We start from the raw sequence: 26802 nt of genomic DNA, 5'->3' as shown, positions 1-26802 counted from the left end.
GGCGTATTATTCTTCTTTTTCTTCTTTTTTTTCGTCTAATGCATACCCCATCAGTGCAGCAATGCTTATTCAATACCGCCAGCAGATGGAGACACTGGGGGATAATTTTCTAAGGATTTATACTGATTTTTCCTGTCTGAATTTGTCGCACAGAAAGTTGCAGGCCAAATATGTGTGACATTTCTGCGACTTTAGCTTCTAGAGCATTTTTACAACATTATACATAGGTGCTGAATACATAAAAAGCGACTGTTCAGCGACAGACAAGTCGCATCGGCTGAAAGTAGGCCAGAATGTCAGTCCATGTTGGAGCAGGTTTAGATACAGTCTAAAGCATAGATCTCAAAGTCTGTGCACAGAATTTAGCAAGGGCCTCGCACCTTCTGATGCATCAGGTAGGTGCACAATAGCATAGCCTAACCCTCTGTACTTTGGTCTATATTGATGCGGGACATAGACAGCCAGCTGATGACCAATCCATTAGTGCAATGGATGGCTGGAAGCATTTGTCTTTGCCTTTGCAATACCACAGAAGCAATGCATGGTCAATGTACAGCAATGACACACCTGTGTGAACAGCCAGGAGACCCCCCCCCCCCCCCCATGTTATGTTACATAGTTACATAGTTAGTACGGTCGAAAAAAGACATATGTCCATCAAGTTCAACCAGGGAATTAAGGGGTAGGGGTGTGGCGCGATATTGGGGAAGGGATGAGATTTTATATTTCTTCATAAGCATTAATCTTATTTTGTCAATTAGGAACATTCAGCACCCACCCGCTATCAAGGCAGCTGCCTATCATGTCATGCCCTACCTGCACAGGTGTGCTGGCTACTCAAATGATCCAATTAAGGAGGCCATTTAGTCAGCAGCAGCAGAAGTCCTGTGCCTGGACGCTCCAACAGGGGCCAGACACAAGCAGAAGCAGCAGAAGCAGCAGCAGCACCACCTTTTGTTTTTTGGCTGCAGCAGCAGCAAGGCCCACAGGGCTGGCTAGCTGGCTAGCCAGCAAGCAGGTAGCAATGAAAGTAGGAATCTTTCTTTTTAACCCTGTAAGGGGGTGGTGCACTGTACCCGAAGATACTGCCATATCGGGTCAATGCATAGGGCGACGGAAGCAAGCTTCGAAATCGGCCCCCGTTCTCAAAAATCCATTTAATATATGGTCCCCAGATAGGGGACGTATCAGATATTAAACTGATAAGAACAGATACTACACTTGATCTTAGCCAAAAGGCCGAGAAGCGATAACCGTGAAAGGGGCGGGCCCAACAAGGTCCCCTTCATGGGCACTATCACTGCTTGCTGTCAGGGAGGCTGCCAGACAATTTTCCATGCACACTCTGGGCTGGGGGGCAGTCAACCACCAGTACACACAGCAGAACCTAAACCCATACCATTATTGCTAAGCAGCAAGACAGGGGCCCATTGCACTCCCACGGGGCCTTTTTAAATGCAATCCATAACCCGGATTTGCCAGGAACCCTTCTTACTCCTCCTACTTGCATGTGACACTGGGCTTAGGATCTGCATAGGAAACACACACACAAGCACACACCTACCTTTGTTGCCTGCAGATGCCTCCTTGGCTGTCCCCAAACGGTATCAAACCAACACCCACGGGAAGCTGTAAGCATAGAGGACATGCCTGCACCCCATTGGACTTACCTGTGTGGGTTAAATCCGGGTTATTTGACAACCTATGGCGGTGATGGTTCTGCTCAGGCAGAGCAGTGCTGATGCTCCTCATAAAGCTGTCGCTGCTGTGAAGGTTCTAGGTGACATCACAAATCCCTATGGTTACATACACAACAAAGCTGGGTTGTTGTTGTTTACACTCTGCAAGGCCTGTGGAAGTGAGTGACATCATAGCACTGTAGTTCTGAGGGTTCTAGATGGATGCAACAATCTCCTGTTGCTTCTATGAAGGCCGTAATAGACGACATCACCAAACAGCTCCATAGTCACATACACAGCAAAGGAGAGATGTTGTTTACACCTAGTGATGTCAGTGGTATTGAGTGACATCACAGCACAGTGCTAAGGCTCCTGGGCCTGGACACAGCAGCGGCTGCAATATCTCAACGGAGAATACGTTTATATCTATGTGTGTGTGTGCGCATATATATATATATATATATATATATATATATATATATATATTTCTCCGCCGAAATCACTTTTAAACCCATTTCCACCTTTTTTTCCCTTCTCTTCCTCTTACTTTTTTTTCACGTTTTTTTACGTTTTTCTCCTTTTCGCCTCTTTTCTGGGCGTATTATTCTTCTTTTTCTTCTTTTTTTTCGTCTAATGCATACCCCATCAGTGCAGCAATGCTTATTCAATACCGCCAGCAGATGGAGACACTGGGGGATAATTTTCTAAGGATTTATACTGATTTTTCCTGTCTGAATTTGTCGCACAGAAAGTTGCAGGCCAAATATGTGTGACATTTCTGCGACTTTAGCTTCTAGAGCATTTTTACAACATTATACATAGGTGCTGAATACATAAAAAGCGACTGTTCAGCGACAGACAAGTCGCATCGGCTGAAAGTAGGCCAGAATGTCAGTCCATGTTGGAGCAGGTTTAGATACAGTCTAAAGCATAGATCTCAAAGTCTGTGCACAGAATTTAGCAAGGGCCTCGCACCTTCTGATGCATCAGGTAGGTGCACAATAGCATAGCTTAACCCTCTGTACTTTGGTCTATATTGATGCGGGACATAGACAGCCAGCTGATGACCAATCCATTAGTGCAATGGATGGCTGGAAGCATTTGTCTTTGCCTTTGCAATACCACAGAAGCAATGCATGGTCAATGTACAGCAATGACACACCTGTGTGAACAGCCAGGAGACCCCCCCCCCCCCCCATGTTATGTTACATAGTTACATAGTTAGTACGGTCGAAAAAAGACATATGTCCATCAAGTTCAACCAGGGAATTAAGGGGTAGGGGTGTGGCGCGATATTGGGGAAGGGATGAGATTTTATATTTCTTCATAAGCATTAATCTTATTTTGTCAATTAGGAACATTCAGCACCCACCCGCTATCAAGGCAGCTGCCTATCATGTCATGCCCTACCTGCACAGGTGTGCTGGCTACTCAAATGATCCAATTAAGGAGGCCATTTAGTCAGCAGCAGCAGAAGTCCTGTGCCTGGACGCTCCAACAGGGGCCAGACACAAGCAGAAGCAGCAGAAGCAGCACCACCTTTTGTTTTTTGGCTGCAGCAGCAGCAAGGCCCACAGGGCTGGCTAGCTGGCTAGCCAGCAAGCAGGTAGCAATGAAAGTAGGAATCTTTCTTTTTAACCCTGTAAGGGGGTGGTGCACTGTACCCGAAGATACTGCCATATCGGGTCAATGCATAGGGCGACGGAAGCAAGCTTCGAAATCGGCCCCCGTTCTCAAAAATCCATTTAATATATGGTCCCCAGATAGGGGACGTATCAGATATTAAACTGATAAGAACAGATACTACACTTGATCTTAGCCAAAAGGCCGAGAAGCGATAACCGTGAAAGGGGCGGGCCCAACAAGGTCCCCTTCATGGGCACTATCACTGCTTGCTGTCAGGGAGGCTGCCAGACAATTTTCCATGCACACTCTGGGCTGGGGGGCAGTCAACCACCAGTACACACAGCAGAACCTAAACCCATACCATTATTGCTAAGCAGCAAGACAGGGGCCCATTGCACTCCCACGGGGCCTTTTTAAATGCAATCCATAACCCGGATTTGCCAGGAACCCTTCTTACTCCTCCTACTTGCATGTGACACTGGGCTTAGGATCTGCATAGGAAACACACACACAAGCACACACCTACCTTTGTTGCCTGCAGATGCCTCCTTGGCTGTCCCCAAACGGTATCAAACCAACACCCACGGGAAGCTGTAAGCATAGAGGACATGCCTGCACCCCATTGGACTTACCTGTGTGGGTTAAATCCGGGTTATTTGACAACCTATGGCGGTGATGGTTCTGCTCAGGCAGAGCAGTGCTGATGCTCCTCATAAAGCTGTCGCTGCTGTGAAGGTTCTAGGTGACATCACAAATCCCTATGGTTACATACACAACAAAGCTGGGTTGTTGTTGTTTACACTCTGCAAGGCCTGTGGAAGTGAGTGACATCATAGCACTGTAGTTCTGAGGGTTCAAGATGGATGCAACAATCTCCTGTTGCTTCTATGAAGGCCGTAATAGACGACATCACCAAACAGCTCCATAGTCACATACACAGCAAAGGAGAGATGTTGTTTACACCTAGTGATGTCAGTGGTATTGAGTGACATCACAGCACAGTGCTAAGGCTCCTGGGCCTGGACACAGCAGCGGCTGCAATATCTCAACGGAGAATACGTTTATATCTATGTGTGTGTGTGCGCATATATATATATATATATATATATATATATATATATATATATATATATATTTCTCCGCCGAAATCACTTTTAAACCCATTTCCACCTTTTTTTCCCTTCTCTTCCTCTTACTTTTTTTTCACGTTTTTTTACGTTTTTCTCCTTTTCGCCTCTTTTCTGGGCGTATTATTCTTCTTTTTCTTCTTTTTTTTCGTCTAATGCATACCCCATCAGTGCAGCAATGCTTATTCAATACCGCCAGCAGATGGAGACACTGGGGGATAATTTTCTAAGGATTTATACTGATTTTTCCTGTCTGAATTTGTCGCACAGAAAGTTGCAGGCCAAATATGTGTGACATTTCTGCGACTTTAGCTTCTAGAGCATTTTTACAACATTATACATAGGTGCTGAATACATAAAAAGCGACTGTTCAGCGACAGACAAGTCGCATCGGCTGAAAGTAGGCCAGAATGTCAGTCCATGTTGGAGCAGGTTTAGATACAGTCTAAAGCATAGATCTCAAAGTCTGTGCACAGAATTTAGCAAGGGCCTCGCACCTTCTGATGCATCAGGTAGGTGCACAATAGCATAGCCTAACCCTCTGTACTTTGGTCTATATTGATGCGGGACATAGACAGCCAGCTGATGACCAATCCATTAGTGCAATGGATGGCTGGAAGCATTTGTCTTTGCCTTTGCAATACCACAGAAGCAATGCATGGTCAATGTACAGCAATGACACACCTGTGTGAACAGCCAGGAGACCCCCCCCCCCCCATGTTATGTTACATAGTTACATAGTTAGTACGGTCGAAAAAAGACATATGTCCATCAAGTTCAACCAGGGAATTAAGGGGTAGGGGTGTGGCGCGATATTGGGGAAGGGATGAGATTTTATATTTCTTCATAAGCATTAATCTTATTTTGTCAATTAGGAACATTCAGCACCCACCCGCTATCAAGGCAGCTGCCTATCATGTCATGCCCTACCTGCACAGGTGTGCTGGCTACTCAAATGATCCAATTAAGGAGGCCATTTAGTCAGCAGCAGCAGAAGTCCTGTGCCTGGACGCTCCAACAGGGGCCAGACACAAGCAGAAGCAGAAGCAGCAGAAGCAGCAGCAGCACCACCTTTTGTTTTTTGGCTGCAGCAGCAGCAAGGCCCACAGGGCTGGCTAGCTGGCTAGCCAGCAAGCAGGTAGCAATGAAAGTAGGAATCTTTCTTTTTAACCCTGTAAGGGGGTGGTGCACTGTACCCGAAGATACTGCCATATCGGGTCAATGCATAGGGCGACGGAAGCAAGCTTCGAAATCGGCCCCCGTTCTCAAAAATCCATTTAATATATGGTCCCCAGATAGGGGACGTATCAGATATTAAACTGATAAGAACAGATACTACACTTGATCTTAGCCAAAAGGCCGAGAAGCGATAACCGTGAAAGGGGCGGGCCCAACAAGGTCCCCTTCATGGGCACTATCACTGCTTGCTGTCAGGGAGGCTGCCAGACAATTTTCCATGCACACTCTGGGCTGGGGGGCAGTCAACCACCAGTACACACAGCAGAACCTAAACCCATACCATTATTGCTAAGCAGCAAGACAGGGGCCCATTGCACTCCCACGGGGCCTTTTTAAATGCAATCCATAACCCGGATTTGCCAGGAACCCTTCTTACTCCTCCTACTTGCATGTGACACTGGGCTTAGGATCTGCATAGGAAACACACACACAAGCACACACCTACCTTTGTTGCCTGCAGATGCCTCCTTGGCTGTCCCCAAACGGTATCAAACCAACACCCACGGGAAGCTGTAAGCATAGAGGACATGCCTGCACCCCATTGGACTTACCTGTGTGGGTTAAATCCGGGTTATTTGACAACCTATGGCGGTGATGGTTCTGCTCAGGCAGAGCAGTGCTGATGCTCCTCATAAAGCTGTCGCTGCTGTGAAGGTTCTAGGTGACATCACAAATCCCTATGGTTACATACACAACAAAGCTGGGTTGTTGTTGTTTACACTCTGCAAGGCCTGTGGAAGTGAGTGACATCATAGCACTGTAGTTCTGAGGGTTCAAGATGGATGCAACAATCTCCTGTTGCTTCTATGAAGGCCGTAATAGACGACATCACCAAACAGCTCCATAGTCACATACACAGCAAAGGAGAGATGTTGTTTACACCTAGTGATGTCAGTGGTATTGAGTGACATCACAGCACAGTGCTAAGGCTCCTGGGCCTGGACACAGCAGCGGCTGCAATATCTCAACGGAGAATACGTTTATATCTATGTGTGTGTGTGCGCATATATATATATATATATATATATATATATATATATATTTCTCCGCCGAAATCACTTTTAAACCCATTTCCACCTTTTTTTCCCTTCTCTTCCTCTTACTTTTTTTTCACTTTTTTTACGTTTTTCTCCTTTTCGCCTCTTTTCTGGGCGTATTATTCTTCTTTTTCTTCTTTTTTTTCGTCTAATGCATACCCCATCAGTGCAGCAATGCTTATTCAATACCGCCAGCAGATGGAGACACTGGGGGATAATTTTCTAAGGATTTATACTGATTTTTCCTGTCTGAATTTGTCGCACAGAAAGTTGCAGGCCAAATATGTGTGACATTTCTGCGACTTTAGCTTCTAGAGCATTTTTACAACATTATACATAGGTGCTGAATACATAAAAAGCGACTGTTCAGCGACAGACAAGTCGCATCGGCTGAAAGTAGGCCAGAATGTCAGTCCATGTTGGAGCAGGTTTAGATACAGTCTAAAGCATAGATCTCAAAGTCTGTGCACAGAATTTAGCAAGGGCCTCGCACCTTCTGATGCATCAGGTAGGTGCACAATAGCATAGCCTAACCCTCTGTACTTTGGTCTATATTGATGCGGGACATAGACAGCCAGCTGATGACCAATCCATTAGTGCAATGGATGGCTGGAAGCATTTGTCTTTGCCTTTGCAATACCACAGAAGCAATGCATGGTCAATGTACAGCAATGACACACCTGTGTGAACAGCCAGGAGACCCCCCCCCCCCCCCCCCCATGTTATGTTACATAGTTACATAGTTAGTACGGTCGAAAAAAGACATATGTCCATCAAGTTCAACCAGGGAATTAAGGGGTAGGGGTGTGGCGCGATATTGGGGAAGGGATGAGATTTTATATTTCTTCATAAGCATTAATCTTATTTTGTCAATTAGGAACATTCAGCACCCACCCGCTATCAAGGCAGCTGCCTATCATGTCATGCCCTACCTGCACAGGTGTGCTGGCTACTCAAATGATCCAATTAAGGAGGCCATTTAGTCAGCAGCAGCAGAAGTCCTGTGCCTGGACGCTCCAACAGGGGCCAGACACAAGCAGAAGCAGAAGCAGCAGAAGCAGCAGCAGCACCACCTTTTGTTTTTTGGCTGCAGCAGCAGCAAGGCCCACAGGGCTGGCTAGCTGGCTAGCCAGCAAGCAGGTAGCAATGAAAGTAGGAATCTTTCTTTTTAACCCTGTAAGGGGGTGGTGCACTGTACCCGAAGATACTGCCATATCGGGTCAATGCATAGGGCGACGGAAGCAAGCTTCGAAATCGGCCCCCGTTCTCAAAAATCCATTTAATATATGGTCCCCAGATAGGGGACGTATCAGATATTAAACTGATAAGAACAGATACTACACTTGATCTTAGCCAAAAGGCCGAGAAGCGATAACCGTGAAAGGGGCGGGCCCAACAAGGTCCCCTTCATGGGCACTATCACTGCTTGCTGTCAGGGAGGCTGCCAGACAATTTTCCATGCACACTCTGGGCTGGGGGGCAGTCAACCACCAGTACACACAGCAGAACCTAAACCCATACCATTATTGCTAAGCAGCAAGACAGGGGCCCATTGCACTCCCACGGGGCCTTTTTAAATGCAATCCATAACCCGGATTTGCCAGGAACCCTTCTTACTCCTCCTACTTGCATGTGACACTGGGCTTAGGATCTGCATAGGAAACACACACACAAGCACACACCTACCTTTGTTGCCTGCAGATGCCTCCTTGGCTGTCCCCAAACGGTATCAAACCAACACCCACGGGAAGCTGTAAGCATAGAGGACATGCCTGCACCCCATTGGACTTACCTGTGTGGGTTAAATCCGGGTTATTTGACAACCTATGGCGGTGATGGTTCTGCTCAGGCAGAGCAGTGCTGATGCTCCTCATAAAGCTGTCGCTGCTGTGAAGGTTCTAGGTGACATCACAAATCCCTATGGTTACATACACAACAAAGCTGGGTTGTTGTTGTTTACACTCTGCAAGGCCTGTGGAAGTGAGTGACATCATAGCACTGTAGTTCTGAGGGTTCTAGATGGATGCAACAATCTCCTGTTGCTTCTATGAAGGCCGTAATAGACGACATCACCAAACAGCTCCATAGTCACATACACAGCAAAGGAGAGATGTTGTTTACACCTAGTGATGTCAGTGGTATTGAGTGACATCACAGCACAGTGCTAAGGCTCCTGGGCCTGGACACAGCAGCGGCTGCAATATCTCAACGGAGAATACGTTTATATCTATGTGTGTGTGTGCGCATATATATATATATATATATATATATATATATATATATATATATATATATATTCTCCGCCGAAATCACTTTTAAACCCATTTCCACCTTTTTTTCCCTTCTCTTACTTTTTTTTCACGTTTTTTTTACGTTTTTCTCCTTTTCGCCTCTTTTCTGGGCGTATTATTCTTCTTTTTCTTCTTTTTTTTCGTCTAATGCATACCCCATCAGTGCAGCAATGCTTATTCAATACCGCCAGCAGATGGAGACACTGGGGGATAATTTTCTAAGGATTTATACTGATTTTTCCTGTCTGAATTTGTCGCACAGAAAGTTGCAGGCCAAATATGTGTGACATTTCTGCGACTTTAGCTTCTAGAGCATTTTTACAACATTATACATAGGTGCTGAATACATAAAAAGCGACTGTTCAGCGACAGACAAGTCGCATCGGCTGAAAGTAGGCCAGAATGTCAGTCCATGTTGGAGCAGGTTTAGATACAGTCTAAAGCATAGATCTCAAAGTCTGTGCACAGAATTTAGCAAGGGCCTCGCACCTTCTGATGCATCAGGTAGGTGCACAATAGCATAGCCTAACCCTCTGTACTTTGGTCTATATTGATGCGGGACATAGACAGCCAGCTGATGACCAATCCATTAGTGCAATGGATGGCTGGAAGCATTTGTCTTTGCCTTTGCAATACCACAGAAGCAATGCATGGTCAATGTACAGCAATGACACACCTGTGTGAACAGCCAGGAGACCCCCCCCCCCCCCCCCATGTTATGTTACATAGTTACATAGTTAGTACGGTCGAAAAAAGACATATGTCCATCAAGTTCAACCAGGGAATTAAGGGGTAGGGGTGTGGCGCGATATTGGGGAAGGGATGAGATTTTATATTTCTTCATAAGCATTAATCTTATTTTGTCAATTAGGAACATTCAGCACCCACCCGCTATCAAGGCAGCTGCCTATCATGTCATGCCCTACCTGCACAGGTGTGCTGGCTACTCAAATGATCCAATTAAGGAGGCCATTTAGTCAGCAGCAGCAGAAGTCCTGTGCCTGGACGCTCCAACAGGGGCCAGACACAAGCAGAAGCAGAAGCAGCAGAAGCAGCAGCAGCACCACCTTTTGTTTTTTGGCTGCAGCAGCAGCAAGGCCCACAGGGCTGGCTAGCTGGCTAGCCAGCAAGCAGGTAGCAATGAAAGTAGGAATCTTTCTTTTTAACCCTGTAAGGGGGTGGTGCACTGTACCCGAAGATACTGCCATATCGGGTCAATGCATAGGGCGACGGAAGCAAGCTTCGAAATCGGCCCCCGTTCTCAAAAATCCATTTAATATATGGTCCCCAGATAGGGGACGTATCAGATATTAAACTGATAAGAACAGATACTACACTTGATCTTAGCCAAAAGGCCGAGAAGCGATAACCGTGAAAGGGGCGGGCCCAACAAGGTCCCCTTCATGGGCACTATCACTGCTTGCTGTCAGGGAGGCTGCCAGACAATTTTCCATGCACACTCTGGGCTGGGGGGCAGTCAACCACCAGTACACACAGCAGAACCTAAACCCATACCATTATTGCTAAGCAGCAAGACAGGGGCCCATTGCACTCCCACGGGGCCTTTTTAAATGCAATCCATAACCCGGATTTGCCAGGAACCCTTCTTACTCCTCCTACTTGCATGTGACACTGGGCTTAGGATCTGCATAGGAAACACACACACAAGCACACACCTACCTTTGTTGCCTGCAGATGCCTCCTTGGCTGTCCCCAAACGGTATCAAACCAACACCCACGGGAAGCTGTAAGCATAGAGGACATGCCTGCACCCCATTGGACTTACCTGTGTGGGTTAAATCCGGGTTATTTGACAACCTATGGCGGTGATGGTTCTGCTCAGGCAGAGCAGTGCTGATGCTCCTCATAAAGCTGTCGCTGCTGTGAAGGTTCTAGGTGACATCACAAATCCCTATGGTTACATACACAACAAAGCTGGGTTGTTGTTGTTTACACTCTGCAAGGCCTGTGGAAGTGAGTGACATCATAGCACTGTAGTTCTGAGGGTTCAAGATGGATGCAACAATCTCCTGTTGCTTCTATGAAGGCCGTAATAGACGACATCACCAAACAGCTCCATAGTCACATACACAGCAAAGGAGAGATGTTGTTTACACCTAGTGATGTCAGTGGTATTGAGTGACATCACAGCACAGTGCTAAGGCTCCTGGGCCTGGACACAGCAGCGGCTGCAATATCTCAACGGAGAATACGTTTATATCTATGTGTGTGTGTGCGCATATATATATATATATATATATATATATATATATATATATATATTTCTCCGCCGAAATCACTTTTAAACCCATTTCCACCTTTTTTTCCCTTCTCTTCCTCTTACTTTTTTTTCACGTTTTTTTACGTTTTTCTCCTTTTCGCCTCTTTTCTGGGCGTATTATTCTTCTTTTTCTTCTTTTTTTTCGTCTAATGCATACCCCATCAGTGCAGCAATGCTTATTCAATACCGCCAGCAGATGGAGACACTGGGGGATAATTTTCTAAGGATTTATACTGATTTTTCCTGTCTGAATTTGTCGCACAGAAAGTTGCAGGCCAAATATGTGTGACATTTCTGCGACTTTAGCTTCTAGAGCATTTTTACAACATTATACATAGGTGCTGAATACATAAAAAGCGACTGTTCAGCGACAGACAAGTCGCATCGGCTGAAAGTAGGCCAGAATGTCAGTCCATGTTGGAGCAGGTTTAGATACAGTCTAAAGCATAGATCTCAAAGTCTGTGCACAGAATTTAGCAAGGGCCTCGCACCTTCTGATGCATCAGGTAGGTGCACAATAGCATAGCCTAACCCTCTGTACTTTGGTCTATATTGATGCGGGACATAGACAGCCAGCTGATGACCAATCCATTAGTGCAATGGATGGCTGGAAGCATTTGTCTTTGCCTTTGCAATACCACAGAAGCAATGCATGGTCAATGTACAGCAATGACACACCTGTGTGAACAGCCAGGAGACCCCCCCCCCCCCCCATGTTATGTTACATAGTTACATAGTTAGTACGGTCGAAAAAAGACATATGTCCATCAAGTTCAACCAGGGAATTAAGGGGTAGGGGTGTGGCGCGATATTGGGGAAGGGATGAGATTTTATATTTCTTCATAAGCATTAATCTTATTTTGTCAATTAGGAACATTCAGCACCCACCCGCTATCAAGGCAGCTGCCTATCATGTCATGCCCTACCTGCACAGGTGTGCTGGCTACTCAAATGATCCAATTAAGGAGGCCATTTAGTCAGCAGCAGCAGAAGTCCTGTGCCTGGACGCTCCAACAGGGGCCAGACACAAGCAGAAGCAGAAGCAGCAGAAGCAGCAGCAGCACCACCTTTTGTTTTTTGGCTGCAGCAGCAGCAAGGCCCACAGGGCTGGCTAGCTGGCTAGCCAGCAAGCAGGTAGCAATGAAAGTAGGAATCTTTCTTTTTAACCCTGTAAGGGGGTGGTGCACTGTACCCGAAGATACTGCCATATCGGGTCAATGCATAGGGCGACGGAAGCAAGCTTCGAAATCGGCCCCCGTTCTCAAAAATCCATTTAATATATGGTCCCCAGATAGGGGACGTATCAGATATTAAACTGATAAGAACAGATTTTTTTTTTAACTTGGCTACCCCTGAGGGGTATCTTTTTATTTAGAATTCATAACATTTTACAAAGTGCATTACGATTTATAAATATAATTTTTTTTCAATAAAAACAAATTTTGATAATAAAATCACATATAACAATAAAAGTTCACATAAATACAATCATAATACACTTAAAATGGGCACTTGGTGGCTTTACAAAAGGGCGTTCCATTCATTAAAATACCATTTTCTAGCTAATAAAGGATAATATTTCTTGTCTAATAAAAAGTACTGGTACATATCACTAAAACAAAGAGCTAAAACATCATTCACAGATAAAATCTCATGTTTAAAAAGTAAAATGTTTCTGGCATTCCATAGAGCTGCTTTAACACAGTTTATGATCTTCCATGCCATTGTCTCTTGAATCCGTATTGGGCATTCCAGACATCCATAAAAAACAGCTGCAGAGTTTAAGTCCTTTATTTCTGTTATCTTCTTCACCAGAGGGAGTATTTTAGTCCATATCCTTTTTGCATAAAAACAAGTCCAGAAAAGGTGGTACACGGTCTCGGGTTCCTGGCAGCCCTCCCTCGGGCATACTGCAGTGTTGGCCATCCTTCTTCGGTGCTGGAATGCCCGGCATGGAAGACACTCGTGTATGCAGCTCCAGGCCAGATCTTTCTGTGAATTAAAAAGATAAATCATATTTGCCATCTTCCATATTTTCCTGCATTTCTCTTCATTAAAATTATTCACAGGGGCAATAAAACCACTTTCTTTAATATATTTTAACATTTTTTTGCTATTAGTTACTTCATTAATACTTTTTCCGTTAAAGTTGTACAAGTTGAAAATTTTCTCTAAAATCTTGTATTGTTGGGGAAGATTAAAAGCATAAGGACAGCTTAAAACAGTTTTAAACCACCCATTCCTCCTCATAAAAAAACCTGTATTAAAACGGATAAAATATGACCAGTAACTATCCTTAAAAAGTGTGCTAACACACATGCTAAAAAACTTGGTAAAAAGGAACGCCCTGATGTCGGGGAAGTCCTTTCCACCCATACCTTTTGGCATCATGACGATCTCTCTTCTCAATTTTTCACTCTTGGAGCTCCATAAAAAGGTAAAACATGCTTTAATAATTTTATTTAAAATCATTTCGGGGGGTGGAAAGACCATGCCAAGATACAATAAAATGGGTAAAATCACCATCTTTGTAACTAAAACCTTCCCCTCCATCGTTAGCTTTCTCATGTTCCACATACAAATTTTTGTGTTTATTTTTTGAGCCACCAAGTCCCAGCTATTAAAACCATTGTTTGACTCACTGAAGGAGACCCCTAAAATCTGCACAGACTCAGACACAGGAATGGGTAAATCCCTTAAAAACAGTCCTCCTATATTTAAAACACTGCTTTTATTAAAATTTACCTTAAAACCGGAGGCACAACAAAAAAATTCAACTTGCTTTAGGGCTTTTTGAAGCGATGGGGTGTCCCTTCCAAGCACTGCCACATCGTCCATGTACCCCACTACTTTAGCCTCTAGTCCCCCTCCTCCCGGCAGGGGGACCCCTCTTATTTGCTTATCTCTCCTAAAGGTGCATAGTAGAGGCTCAAGCGCACATATGAAAAGTAGTGGGGACAAAGGACACCCCTGCTTCACTCCGGAATTTAAAATCACATCCTGTGTCTTAAAACCGTTAACTAAAATCTTGCTTGTGCAGTTTTTATAAAAGGCCTTAAGAGACAATAAAAAGCCTTCAGGTATACCCATTTTCTCTAAAACCTTAAAAAGATAAAAATGTGACACTCTGTCAAAAGCCTTCTCGAAGTCTAAGGATAAAATGGCTAGTTTTCCGTTTCTAGACTTTGTGTCACTAATCACATCTTTTAAAAGGTTAAGATTTTCCCATATGCTCCTCCCAGGCACCCCACAGACCTGATTTGAATGGATTATTTTCTCTATTACACTTTTTAATCTATTTGCGCACAGTTTTGCCATCACTTTGTAGTCACAGTTGAGGAGGGTGATTGGTCTCCAGTTCTTTAGATCTGACCGGTCTCCCTTTTTGAACAGCAGGGAGACATCACCCTTCCTCCATGAACCTGGGAGGGCTTTTGTTTTAAATACTTCTGTAAAAAGGGAAAAAAGGTCATCTTTTAAAACACCATAAAAAATGACATAAAACTCAATGGGTATACCGTCAGGACCAGGCACCTTACCGGATTTAAAACTCCTGATCGTCTCTAAAACCTCCTGTTCCGAGATCTCCCTCTGTAAAAGAGACTGGGACACAGGGTCTAAAACATTGGTAATCTCCTTCAATGAGTCATTCATAAAATCAATATCAATATTTTTTGTATTAAAAAGATCCGCATAAAATGAATGTACCCTTTTTAAAATACCCTGTACATCTTTTTCTCCTTGTATATTATCAATTAAAACCTTTTTATCCGTTACTTTCTTAAAAAAGTACCTGGAGCAGGTCTCGTTCTCTTCAAGGTGCTTTATTTTGGATCTGAAAATTATCTCTTTTCCCTTCTGCTCCAGGCACTGTTTTATTTCTTTTTTTAAGTCAGTAATTTCTCTATAAACCTCTATACCATTGTCTCTGAATTTGTACAGGGTTTGCAGACGGGTATTTAGAAGGGAGTAAAACTCACGCTTCTCTTTAGCTCTAGAGATCCCTACTCTAATGAAAAACTCTTTTATTTTTATTTTCATTTTCTCCCACCATATACTGATGGGAGTGTTAGGATCTCTTACCCGTCTGCAGTCCTTGTAGAAGTTGATAAAATCGGATAAAACCTGCGGATCTTCTAAAAGGGATACATTCATCTTCCAGGCATTCCTCCCAGTCTTTTTTCTAAAATCACTCTTCACCTTAAAAGATAAAAGTTTGTGATCAGAAAAAACATTGGTTAAAACATCACACTTAAAAGGCAGTACTTGATAAGAACAGAAGATAAAATCGATCCTGGAGCTGCAGTTTGCGTTGCTCCAGGTCACACCGTCTCTTTCTGGTAAAATACTATTGCATTTCTTAAAAACATCAGTAAGTCTAAAATCAATAATCATATTTTTTAACATAGAAGATGTTTTATCATAGTTTCTACTTACTGAATTGGTAAAACGGTGCTCCCCCCTTAAAATACAATTAAAATCACCTGCTAAAATAAGAGGTTCAGAATCATTGATAAAAAGGGGTAAAATCTCTAACATCCGTGCTCTATCATTTTTATTGGGTGAACCATAAAAATTTAAAAACTGCCATTTAATACCATCAATAAAAGCTTTAACCAATAAAATTCTGCCTGGTAAAATCTCATGAATAAAATCAATAAAAGCATTTCCTTTAAAAAGTATGGCGACCCCTGCTGATCTGGATTCGTTAGATCCAGACCAGACTGATGGACCGTGTACCCAATCTTTTTTATACTTTTCATAATTTAAACTATGCGGGATGCCGCACTCCTGCAGGAAAACCACAGAAGCAGCAAAAATAGACAAGTAGTTAAAAAGGGCAACCCGTTTCGCTCGTGAACTTATACTTCTTACATTCATAGACAATCCGGACAACTCAGCCATTGGAGATGTAAAAAAAAGGGAGGCTCAGATAACAAACTAAAAACCAGATTGCGCACTGGAGCTCTCGTTACCCCCCACCTCTGACTCTACTGTACACATAGAGGAAGCCGGAGAGGAACCACCATCGCTCGAGCAGCCCCCCTCTTCCAAGACCACAGGTGTATAGACGGAGTACATTGGTAAGAACAGCTTCTGGGCTCCATTCTCTTTTTCGGCGTCCACCTCTTGCCCCTCCATAGGGGTCGGGTGCGTACTTAGGTCCGTTTCCGGGACCTCGGAGATGGTCACCCCTGAAACCTCCTCCTGGCTGGGAGGAGGAGGAGGGGTATCCACCGCTGGGACCTGTGGAGGAGCTTCACTTGGAGCCCCCGTCATGACAGGAACTTCCATCTGCTCCTCCTGGACCACCTCCGAGTCCGGACGCCCTTTGGAGCCCCTTCGTCTTTTCACCTTTGCTACTCCGTCCGGGTTTTCACACTCAGGGGGACCCCGAGCAGGAGGACCTTCCGGGGTGGAATCGGGCACCTCTCGCTCTTCCACCTTCTCTGAGGTATCTGCCCGATCCCCTCTCGCATTTCTCTTCCCCGGCCTCCTCTCATTTGGGGTCCCCCTTTCCACCTGTGCCTCTTTCTCCTGGGGTTCTTTTGGGGGGGCCGTGGTCTCCATCTCACAGCTTACCTCTTCTTGTGGGGGGTGCTCCTCCTCTCTGGCTTTTCCCCAGGCTGGTCTCCGGACGTCTCTCTTGGGTTGCCCTTGCTGTTCTGTGGTTTTTTTTGGTCTGTGGGGACAGAAAGCATACACGTGACCAAAGTGACGGCAAAAATTACATCTCAAACCCTTATCACATTTTTCTGTTTCATGTTGCATGCTTCCACATTTCTTACAGGAACTTTCACAATTTTCCTTTATGTGCCCATAACGTTGGCACCTTCTGCAGAAGTTTGGCATTCCCGCAAAAAAGAGGTCGCCACACACATTGTTTAATTTAAAACGAGCAGGCGGTAATAGTATCCCCCCTGGGAGGGTGGGGTCTTTGTTGCACGTGACTTGATATCGCCATTTTGAGGTCCAGACACCACAGTCGTTCATGATTTTTCCTCTGAACTCCACCTTTTTAAAGTAGGCTGCCAGGAACCCATCGATCTCTCTCTGATTTACAAAAGGGGAGTACATCTTCACGACAATCAACTTGGTTTCATCTAGGACGTGCTCGACAATTTGGATACCCTTAAGCCTCGGATCATCTTGCTTTGGAATTTTCATTACTGCATCTAAGAATACGCCTTCCCCTATGAAAGTGCAGTCGTAGATCCTCCGCTTAGGGTAATCCTGGATGGCCAAAATCTCTCGCTTACGAACATTAAGAATCTTGTCGAGCACGTCCTCTATCACGAACCTCATGCCACGTGCATACGCCGCATCACCTGTGAGAATGACCCGCACAGTGTGTTTAATCCGGGCATAAGCCGGTACCGAACCAGGATCTAGATCTTCATCCATGGTTCATTCGTGTTTTGGTCTGGTTCTCTCCGCTCCAACCAACCAGCCAATTCGCTCAAACCTCTCTCCACCCAAAGGCTTTGAGAGGCGATCGCAACCCCTTACCCTGGGACTAAGCCCTCTCCCCAATAGCAACAAGTGGGTGAAACCCAGGCAATAAACCTGGGCGATCCCACAAGGCCGAGGAGAGGGGTACCCGAGTACCTTCTGACCAGATCTCCTGTATTACTACACTTGATCTTAGCCAAAAGGCCGAGAAGCGATAACCGTGAAAGGGGCGGGCCCAACAAGGTCCCCTTCATGGGCACTATCACTGCTTGCTGTCAGGGAGGCTGCCAGACAATTTTCCATGCACACTCTGGGCTGGGGGGCAGTCAACCACCAGTACACACAGCAGAACCTAAACCCATACCATTATTGCTAAGCAGCAAGACAGGGGCCCATTGCACTCCCACGGGGCCTTTTTAAATGCAATCCATAACCCGGATTTGCCAGGAACCCTTCTTACTCCTCCTACTTGCATGTGACACTGGGCTTAGGATCTGCATAGGAAACACACACACAAGCACACACCTACCTTTGTTGCCTGCAGATGCCTCCTTGGCTGTCCCCAAACGGTATCAAACCAACACCCACGGGAAGCTGTAAGCATAGAGGACATGCCTGCACCCCATTGGACTTACCTGTGTGGGTTAAATCCGGGTTATTTGACAACCTATGGCGGTGATGGTTCTGCTCAGGCAGAGCAGTGCTGATGCTCCTCATAAAGCTGTCGCTGCTGTGAAGGTTCTAGGTGACATCACAAATCCCTATGGTTACATACACAACAAAGCTGGGTTGTTGTTGTTTACACTCTGCAAGGCCTGTGGAAGTGAGTGACATCATAGCACTGTAGTTCTGAGGGTTCAAGATGGATGCAACAATCTCCTGTTGCTTCTATGAAGGCCGTAATAGACGACATCACCAAACAGCTCCATAGTCACATACACAGCAAAGGAGAGATGTTGTTTACACCTAGTGATGTCAGTGGTATTGAGTGACATCACAGCACAGTGCTAAGGCTCCTGGGCCTGGACACAGCAGCGGCTGCAATATCTCAACGGAGAATACGTTTATATCTATGTGTGTGTGTGCGCATATATATATATATATATATATATATATATATATATATATATATTTCTCCGCCGAAATCACTTTTAAACCCATTTCCACCTTTTTTTCCCTTCTCTTCCTCTTACTTTTTTTTCACGTTTTTTTACGTTTTTCTCCTTTTCGCCTCTTTTCTGGGCGTATTATTCTTCTTTTTCTTCTTTTTTTTCGTCTAATGCATACCCCATCAGTGCAGCAATGCTTATTCAATACCGCCAGCAGATGGAGACACTGGGGGATAATTTTCTAAGGATTTATACTGATTTTTCCTGTCTGAATTTGTCGCACAGAAAGTTGCAGGCCAAATATGTGTGACATTTCTGCGACTTTAGCTTCTAGAGCATTTTTACAACATTATACATAGGTGCTGAATACATAAAAAGCGACTGTTCAGCGACAGACAAGTCGCATCGGCTGAAAGTAGGCCAGAATGTCAGTCCATGTTGGAGCAGGTTTAGATACAGTCTAAAGCATAGATCTCAAAGTCTGTGCACAGAATTTAGCAAGGGCCTCGCACCTTCTGATGCATCAGGTAGGTGCACAATAGCATAGCCTAACCCTCTGTACTTTGGTCTATATTGATGCGGGACATAGACAGCCAGCTGATGACCAATCCATTAGTGCAATGGATGGCTGGAAGCATTTGTCTTTGCCTTTGCAATACCACAGAAGCAATGCATGGTCAATGTACAGCAATGACACACCTGTGTGAACAGCCAGGAGACCCCCCCCCCCCCCCCATGTTATGTTACATAGTTACATAGTTAGTACGGTCGAAAAAAGACATATGTCCATCAAGTTCAACCAGGGAATTAAGGGGTAGGGGTGTGGCGCGATATTGGGGAAGGGATGAGATTTTATATTTCTTCATAAGCATTAATCTTATTTTGTCAATTAGGAACATTCAGCACCCACCCGCTATCAAGGCAGCTGCCTATCATGTCATGCCCTACCTGCACAGGTGTGCTGGCTACTCAAATGATCCAATTAAGGAGGCCATTTAGTCAGCAGCAGCAGAAGTCCTGTGCCTGGACGCTCCAACAGGGGCCAGACACAAGCAGAAGCAGAAGCAGCAGAAGCAGCAGCAGCACCACCTTTTGTTTTTTGGCTGCAGCAGCAGCAAGGCCCACAGGGCTGGCTAGCTGGCTAGCCAGCAAGCAGGTAGCAATGAAAGTAGGAATCTTTCTTTTTAACCCTGTAAGGGGGTGGTGCACTGTACCCGAAGATACTGCCATATCGGGTCAATGCATAGGGCGACGGAAGCAAGCTTCGAAATCGGCCCCCGTTCTCAAAAATCCATTTAATATATGGTCCCCAGATAGGGGACGTATCAGATATTAAACTGATAAGAACAGATACTACACTTGATCTTAGCCAAAAGGCCGAGAAGCGATAACCGTGAAAGGGGCGGGCCCAACAAGGTCCCCTTCATGGGCACTATCACTGCTTGCTGTCAGGGAGGCTGCCAGACAATTTTCCATGCACACTCTGGGCTGGGGGGCAGTCAACCACCAGTACACACAGCAGAACCTAAACCCATACCATTATTGCTAAGCAGCAAGACAGGGGCCCATTGCACTCCCACGGGGCCTTTTTAAATGCAATCCATAACCCGGATTTGCCAGGAACCCTTCTTACTCCTCCTACTTGCATGTGACACTGGGCTTAGGATCTGCATAGGAAACACACACACAAGCACACACCTACCTTTGTTGCCTGCAGATGCCTCCTTGGCTGTCCCCAAACGGTATCAAACCAACACCCACGGGAAGCTGTAAGCATAGAGGACATGCCTGCACCCCATTGGACTTACCTGTGTGGGTTAAATCCGGGTTATTTGACAACCTATGGCGGTGATGGTTCTGCTCAGGCAGAGCAGTGCTGATGCTCCTCATAAAGCTGTCGCTGCTGTGAAGGTTCTAGGTGACATCACAAATCCCTATGGTTACATACACAACAAAGCTGGGTTGTTGTTGTTTACACTCTGCAAGGCCTGTGGAAGTGAGTGACATCATAGCACTGTAGTTCTGAGGGTTCAAGATGGATGCAACAATCTCCTGTTGCTTCTATGAAGGCCGTAATAGACGACATCACCAAACAGCTCCATAGTCACATACACAGCAAAGGAGAGATGTTGTTTACACCTAGTGATGTCAGTGGTATTGAGTGACATCACAGCACAGTGCTAAGGCTCCTGGGCCTGGACACAGCAGCGGCTGCAATATCTCAACGGAGAATACGTTTATATCTATGTGTGTGTGTGCGCATATATATATATATATATATATATATATATATATATATATTTCTCCGCCGAAATCACTTTTAAACCCATTTCCACCTTTTTTTCCCTTCTCTTCCTCTTACTTTTTTTTCACGTTTTTTTACGTTTTTCTCCTTTTCGCCTCTTTTCTGGGCGTATTATTCTTCTTTTTCTTCTTTTTTTTCGTCTAATGCATACCCCATCAGTGCAGCAATGCTTATTCAATACCGCCAGCAGATGGAGACACTGGGGGATAATTTTCTAAGGATTTATACTGATTTTTCCTGTCTGAATTTGTCGCACAGAAAGTTGCAGGCCAAATATGTGTGACATTTCTGCGACTTTAGCTTCTAGAGCATTTTTACAACATTATACATAGGTGCTGAATACATAAAAAGCGACTGTTCAGCGACAGACAAGTCGCATCGGCTGAAAGTAGGCCAGAATGTCAGTCCATGTTGGAGCAGGTTTAGATACAGTCTAAAGCATAGATCTCAAAGTCTGTGCACAGAATTTAGCAAGGGCCTCGCACCTTCTGATGCATCAGGTAGGTGCACAATAGCATAGCCTAACCCTCTGTACTTTGGTCTATATTGATGCGGGACATAGACAGCCAGCTGATGACCAATCCATTAGTGCAATGGATGGCTGGAAGCATTTGTCTTTGCCTTTGCAATACCACAGAAGCAATGCATGGTCAATGTACAGCAATGACACACCTGTGTGAACAGCCAGGAGACCCCCCCCCCCCCCCCCCATGTTATGTTACATAGTTACATAGTTAGTACGGTCGAAAAAAGACATATGTCCATCAAGTTCAACCAGGGAATTAAGGGGTAGGGGTGTGGCGCGATATTGGGGAAGGGATGAGATTTTATATTTCTTCATAAGCATTAATCTTATTTTGTCAATTAGGAACATTCAGCACCCACCCGCTATCAAGGCAGCTGCCTATCATGTCATGCCCTACCTGCACAGGTGTGCTGGCTACTCAAATGATCCAATTAAGGAGGCCATTTAGTCAGCAGCAGCAGAAGTCCTGTGCCTGGACGCTCCAACAGGGGCCAGACACAAGCAGAAGCAGAAGCAGCAGAAGCAGCAGCAGCACCACCTTTTGTTTTTTGGCTGCAGCAGCAGCAAGGCCCACAGGGCTGGCTAGCTGGCTAGCCAGCAAGCAGGTAGCAATGAAAGTAGGAATCTTTCTTTTTAACCCTGTAAGGGGGTGGTGCACTGTACCCGAAGATACTGCCATATCGGGTCAATGCATAGGGCGACGGAAGCAAGCTTCGAAATCGGCCCCCGTTCTCAAAAATCCATTTAATATATGGTCCCCAGATAGGGGACGTATCAGATATTAAACTGATAAGAACAGATTTTTTTTTTAACTTGGCTACCCCTGAGGGGTATCTTTTTATTTAGAATTCATAACATTTTACAAAGTGCATTACGATTTATAAATATAATTTTTTTTCAATAAAAACAAATTTTGATAATAAAATCACATATAACAATAAAAGTTCACATAAATACAATCATAATACACTTAAAATGGGCACTTGGTGGCTTTACAAAAGGGCGTTCCATTCATTAAAATACCATTTTCTAGCTAATAAAGGATAATATTTCTTGTCTAATAAAAAGTACTGGTACATATCACTAAAACAAAGAGCTAAAACATCATTCACAGATAAAATCTCATGTTTAAAAAGTAAAATGTTTCTGGCATTCCATAGAGCTGCTTTAACACAGTTTATGATCTTCCATGCCATTGTCTCTTGAGTCCGTATTGGGCATTCCAGACATCCATAAAAAACAGCTGCAGAGTTTAAGTCCTTTATTTCTGTTATCTTCTTCACCAGAGGGAGTATTTTAGTCCATATCCTTTTTGCATAAAAACAAGTCCAGAAAAGGTGGTACACGGTCTCGGGTTCCTGGCAGCCCTCCCTCGGGCATACTGCAGTGTTGGCCATCCTTCTTCGGTGCTGGAATGCCCGGCATGGAAGACACTCGTGTATGCAGCTCCAGGCCAGATCTTTCTGTGAATTAAAAAGATAAATCATATTTGCCATCTTCCATATTTTCCTGCATTTCTCTTCATTAAAATTATTCACAGGGGCAATAAAACCACTTTCTTTAATATATTTTAACATTTTTTTGCTATTAGTTACTTCATTAATACTTTTTCCGTTAAAGTTGTACAAGTTGAAAATTTTCTCTAAAATCTTGTATTGTTGGGGAAGATTAAAAGCATAAGGACAGCTTAAAACAGTTTTAAACCACCCATTCCTCCTCATAAAAAAACCTGTATTAAAACGGATAAAATATGACCAGTAACTATCCTTAAAAAGTGTGCTAACACACATGCTAAAAAACTTGGTAAAAAGGAACGCCCTGATGTCGGGGAAGTCCTTTCCACCCATACCTTTTGGCATCATGACGATCTCTCTTCTCAATTTTTCACTCTTGGAGCTCCATAAAAAGGTAAAACATGCTTTAATAATTTTATTTAAAATCATTTCGGGGGGTGGAAAGACCATGCCAAGATACAATAAAATGGGTAAAATCACCATCTTTGTAACTAAAACCTTCCCCTCCATCGTTAGCTTTCTCATGTTCCACATACAAATTTTTGTGTTTATTTTTTGAGCCACCAAGTCCCAGCTATTAAAACCATTGTTTGACTCACTGAAGGAGACCCCTAAAATCTGCACAGACTCAGACACAGGAATGGGTAAATCCCTTAAAAACAGTCCTCCTATATTTAAAACACTGCTTTTATTAAAATTTACCTTAAAACCGGAGGCACAACAAAAAAATTCAACTTGCTTTAGGGCTTTTTGAAGCGATGGGGTGTCCCTTCCAAGCACTGCCACATCGTCCATGTACCCCACTACTTTAGCCTCTAGTCCCCCTCCTCCCGGCAGGGGGACCCCTCTTATTTGCTTATCTCTCCTAAAGGTGCATAGTAGAGGCTCAAGCGCACATATGAAAAGTAGTGGGGACAAAGGACACCCCTGCTTCACTCCGGAATTTAAAATCACATCCTGTGTCTTAAAACCGTTAACTAAAATCTTGCTTGTGCAGTTTTTATAAAAGGCCTTAAGAGACAATAAAAAGCCTTCAGGTATACCCATTTTCTCTAAAACCTTAAAAAGATAAAAATGTGACACTCTGTCAAAAGCCTTCTCGAAGTCTAAGGATAAAATGGCTAGTTTTCCGTTTCTAGACTTTGTGTCACTAATCACATCTTTTAAAAGGTTAAGATTTTCCCATATGCTCCTCCCAGGCACCCCACAGACCTGATTTGAATGGATTATTTTCTCTATTACACTTTTTAATCTATTTGCGCACAGTTTTGCCATCACTTTGTAGTCACAGTTGAGGAGGGTGATTGGTCTCCAGTTCTTTAGATCTGACCGGTCTCCCTTTTTGAACAGCAGGGAGACATCACCCTTCCTCCATGAACCTGGGAGGGCTTTTGTTTTAAATACTTCTGTAAAAAGGGAAAAAAGGTCATCTTTTAAAACACCATAAAAAATGACATAAAACTCAATGGGTATACCGTCAGGACCAGGCACCTTACCGGATTTAAAACTCCTGATCGTCTCTAAAACCTCCTGTTCCGAGATCTCCCTCTGTAAAAGAGACTGGGACACAGGGTCTAAAACATTGGTAATCTCCTTCAATGAGTCATTCATAAAATCAATATCAATATTTTTTGTATTAAAAAGATCCGCATAAAATGAATGTACCCTTTTTAAAATACCCTGTACATCTTTTTCTCCTTGTATATTATCAATTAAAACCTTTTTATCCGTTACTTTCTTAAAAAAGTACCTGGAGCAGGTCTCGTTCTCTTCAAGGTGCTTTATTTTGGATCTGAAAATTATCTCTTTTCCCTTCTGCTCCAGGCACTGTTTTATTTCTTTTTTTAAGTCAGTAATTTCTCTATAAACCTCTATACCATTGTCTCTGAATTTGTACAGGGTTTGCAGACGGGTATTTAGAAGGGAGTAAAACTCACGCTTCTCTTTAGCTCTAGAGATCCCTACTCTAATGAAAAACTCTTTTATTTTTATTTTCATTTTCTCCCACCATATACTGATGGGAGTGTTAGGATCTCTTACCCGTCTGCAGTCCTTGTAGAAGTTGATAAAATCGGATAAAACCTGCGGATCTTCTAAAAGGGATACATTCATCTTCCAGGCATTCCTCCCAGTCTTTTTTCTAAAATCACTCTTCACCTTAAAAGATAAAAGTTTGTGATCAGAAAAAACATTGGTTAAAACATCACACTTAAAAGGCAGTACTTGATAAGAACAGAAGATAAAATCGATCCTGGAGCTGCAGTTTGCGTTGCTCCAGGTCACACCGTCTCTTTCTGGTAAAATACTATTGCATTTCTTAAAAACATCAGTAAGTCTAAAATCAATAATCATATTTTTTAACATAGAAGATGTTTTATCATAGTTTCTACTTACTGAATTGGTAAAACGGTGCTCCCCCCTTAAAATACAATTAAAATCACCTGCTAAAATAAGAGGTTCAGAATCATTGATAAAAAGGGGTAAAATCTCTAACATCCGTGCTCTATCATTTTTATTGGGTGAACCATAAAAATTTAAAAACTGCCATTTAATACCATCAATAAAAGCTTTAACCAATAAAATTCTGCCTGGTAAAATCTCATGAATAAAATCAATAAAAGCATTTCCTTTAAAAAGTATGGCGACCCCTGCTGATCTGGATTCGTTAGATCCAGACCAGACTGATGGACCGTGTACCCAATCTTTTTTATACTTTTCATAATTTAAACTATGCGGGATGCCGCACTCCTGCAGGAAAACCACAGAAGCAGCAAAAATAGACAAGTAGTTAAAAAGGGCAACCCGTTTCGCTCGTGAACTTATACTTCTTACATTCATAGACAATCCGGACAACTCAGCCATTGGAGATGTAAAAAAAAGGGAGGCTCAGATAACAAACTAAAAACCAGATTGCGCACTGGAGCTCTCGTTACCCCCCACCTCTGACTCTACCGTACACATAGAGGAAGCCGGAGAGGAACCACCATCGCTCGAGCAGCCCCCCTCTTCCAAGACCACAGGTGTATAGACGGAGTACATTGGTAAGAACAGCTTCTGGGCTCCATTCTCTTTTTCGGCGTCCACCTCTTGCCCCTCCATAGGGGTCGGGTGCGTACTTAGGTCCGTTTCCGGGACCTCGGAGATGGTCACCCCTGAAACCTCCTCCTGGCTGGGAGGAGGAGGAGGGGTATCCACCGCTGGGACCTGTGGAGGAGCTTCACTTGGAGCCCCCGTCACGACAGGAACTTCCATCTGCTCCTCCTGGACCACCTCCGAGTCCGGACGCCCTTTGGAGCCCCTTCGTCTTTTCACCTTTGCTACTCCGTCCGGGTTTTCACACTCAGGGGGACCCCGAGCAGGAGGACCTTCCGGGGTGGAATCGGGCACCTCTCGCTCTTCCACCTTCTCTGAGGTATCTGCCCGATCCCCTCTCGCATTTCTCTTCCCCGGCCTCCTCTCATTTGGGGTCCCCCTTTCCACCTGTGCCTCTTTCTCCTGGGGTTCTTTTGGGGGGGCCGTGGTCTCCATCTCACAGCTTACCTCTTCTTGTGGGGGGTGCTCCTCCTCTCTGGCTTTTCCCCAGGCTGGTCTCCGGACGTCTCTCTTGGGTTGCCC

At 44.3% G+C, this 26802-nt stretch overlaps 1 protein-coding gene and 8 non-coding genes across 9 annotated transcripts in view; all 9 read right to left on the bottom strand.

Annotated features, from left to right (window-relative positions):
- Nucleotides 1–1060: 1060 nt before the first annotated feature.
- Nucleotides 1061–1251, bottom strand: LOC130332294 (U2 spliceosomal RNA). Its single transcript, XR_008875006.1, has one exon. It is a non-coding gene; the product is annotated as a U2 spliceosomal RNA (small nuclear RNA).
- Nucleotides 1252–3327: 2076 nt separating this feature from the next.
- On the bottom strand, nucleotides 3328–3518 carry LOC130332292 (U2 spliceosomal RNA). The gene has a single exon (XR_008875005.1). It is a non-coding gene; the product is annotated as a U2 spliceosomal RNA (small nuclear RNA).
- Nucleotides 3519–5612: 2094 nt separating this feature from the next.
- Nucleotides 5613–5803, bottom strand: LOC130332291 (U2 spliceosomal RNA). The gene has a single exon (XR_008875004.1). It is a non-coding gene; the product is annotated as a U2 spliceosomal RNA (small nuclear RNA).
- Nucleotides 5804–7890: 2087 nt separating this feature from the next.
- On the bottom strand, nucleotides 7891–8081 carry LOC130332289 (U2 spliceosomal RNA). Its single transcript, XR_008875002.1, has one exon. It is a non-coding gene; the product is annotated as a U2 spliceosomal RNA (small nuclear RNA).
- Nucleotides 8082–10175: 2094 nt separating this feature from the next.
- On the bottom strand, nucleotides 10176–10366 carry LOC130332288 (U2 spliceosomal RNA). Its single transcript, XR_008875001.1, has one exon. It is a non-coding gene; the product is annotated as a U2 spliceosomal RNA (small nuclear RNA).
- A 2090-nt stretch (nucleotides 10367–12456) lies between these two features.
- Nucleotides 12457–12643, bottom strand: LOC130332262 (U2 spliceosomal RNA). The gene has a single exon (XR_008874982.1). It is a non-coding gene; the product is annotated as a U2 spliceosomal RNA (small nuclear RNA).
- Nucleotides 12644–20040: 7397 nt separating this feature from the next.
- Nucleotides 20041–20231, bottom strand: LOC130332287 (U2 spliceosomal RNA). Its single transcript, XR_008875000.1, has one exon. It is a non-coding gene; the product is annotated as a U2 spliceosomal RNA (small nuclear RNA).
- A 2089-nt stretch (nucleotides 20232–22320) lies between these two features.
- On the bottom strand, nucleotides 22321–22507 carry LOC130332261 (U2 spliceosomal RNA). The gene has a single exon (XR_008874981.1). It is a non-coding gene; the product is annotated as a U2 spliceosomal RNA (small nuclear RNA).
- Nucleotides 22508–24043: 1536 nt separating this feature from the next.
- LOC130332183 (uncharacterized) overlaps nucleotides 24044–26802 on the bottom strand; it is a 52124-nt gene continuing 49365 nt past the window's right edge. Inside the window, exon 3 of the mRNA XM_056553737.1 lies at nucleotides 24044–24052. Within this exon, the coding sequence (XP_056409712.1) occupies nucleotides 24044–24052 (9 nt within the window). The remainder of the gene's footprint in view (nucleotides 24053–26802) is intronic.

The sequence above is a fragment of the Hyla sarda genome, unplaced genomic scaffold (genome assembly GCF_029499605.1).
Source record: "Hyla sarda isolate aHylSar1 unplaced genomic scaffold, aHylSar1.hap1 scaffold_373, whole genome shotgun sequence".
NCBI lineage: Eukaryota > Metazoa > Chordata > Amphibia > Anura > Hylidae > Hyla > Hyla sarda.
The sequence above is the reverse complement of the archived record's forward strand: the minus strand, read 5'-3'. Positions and strand labels throughout refer to the sequence as shown.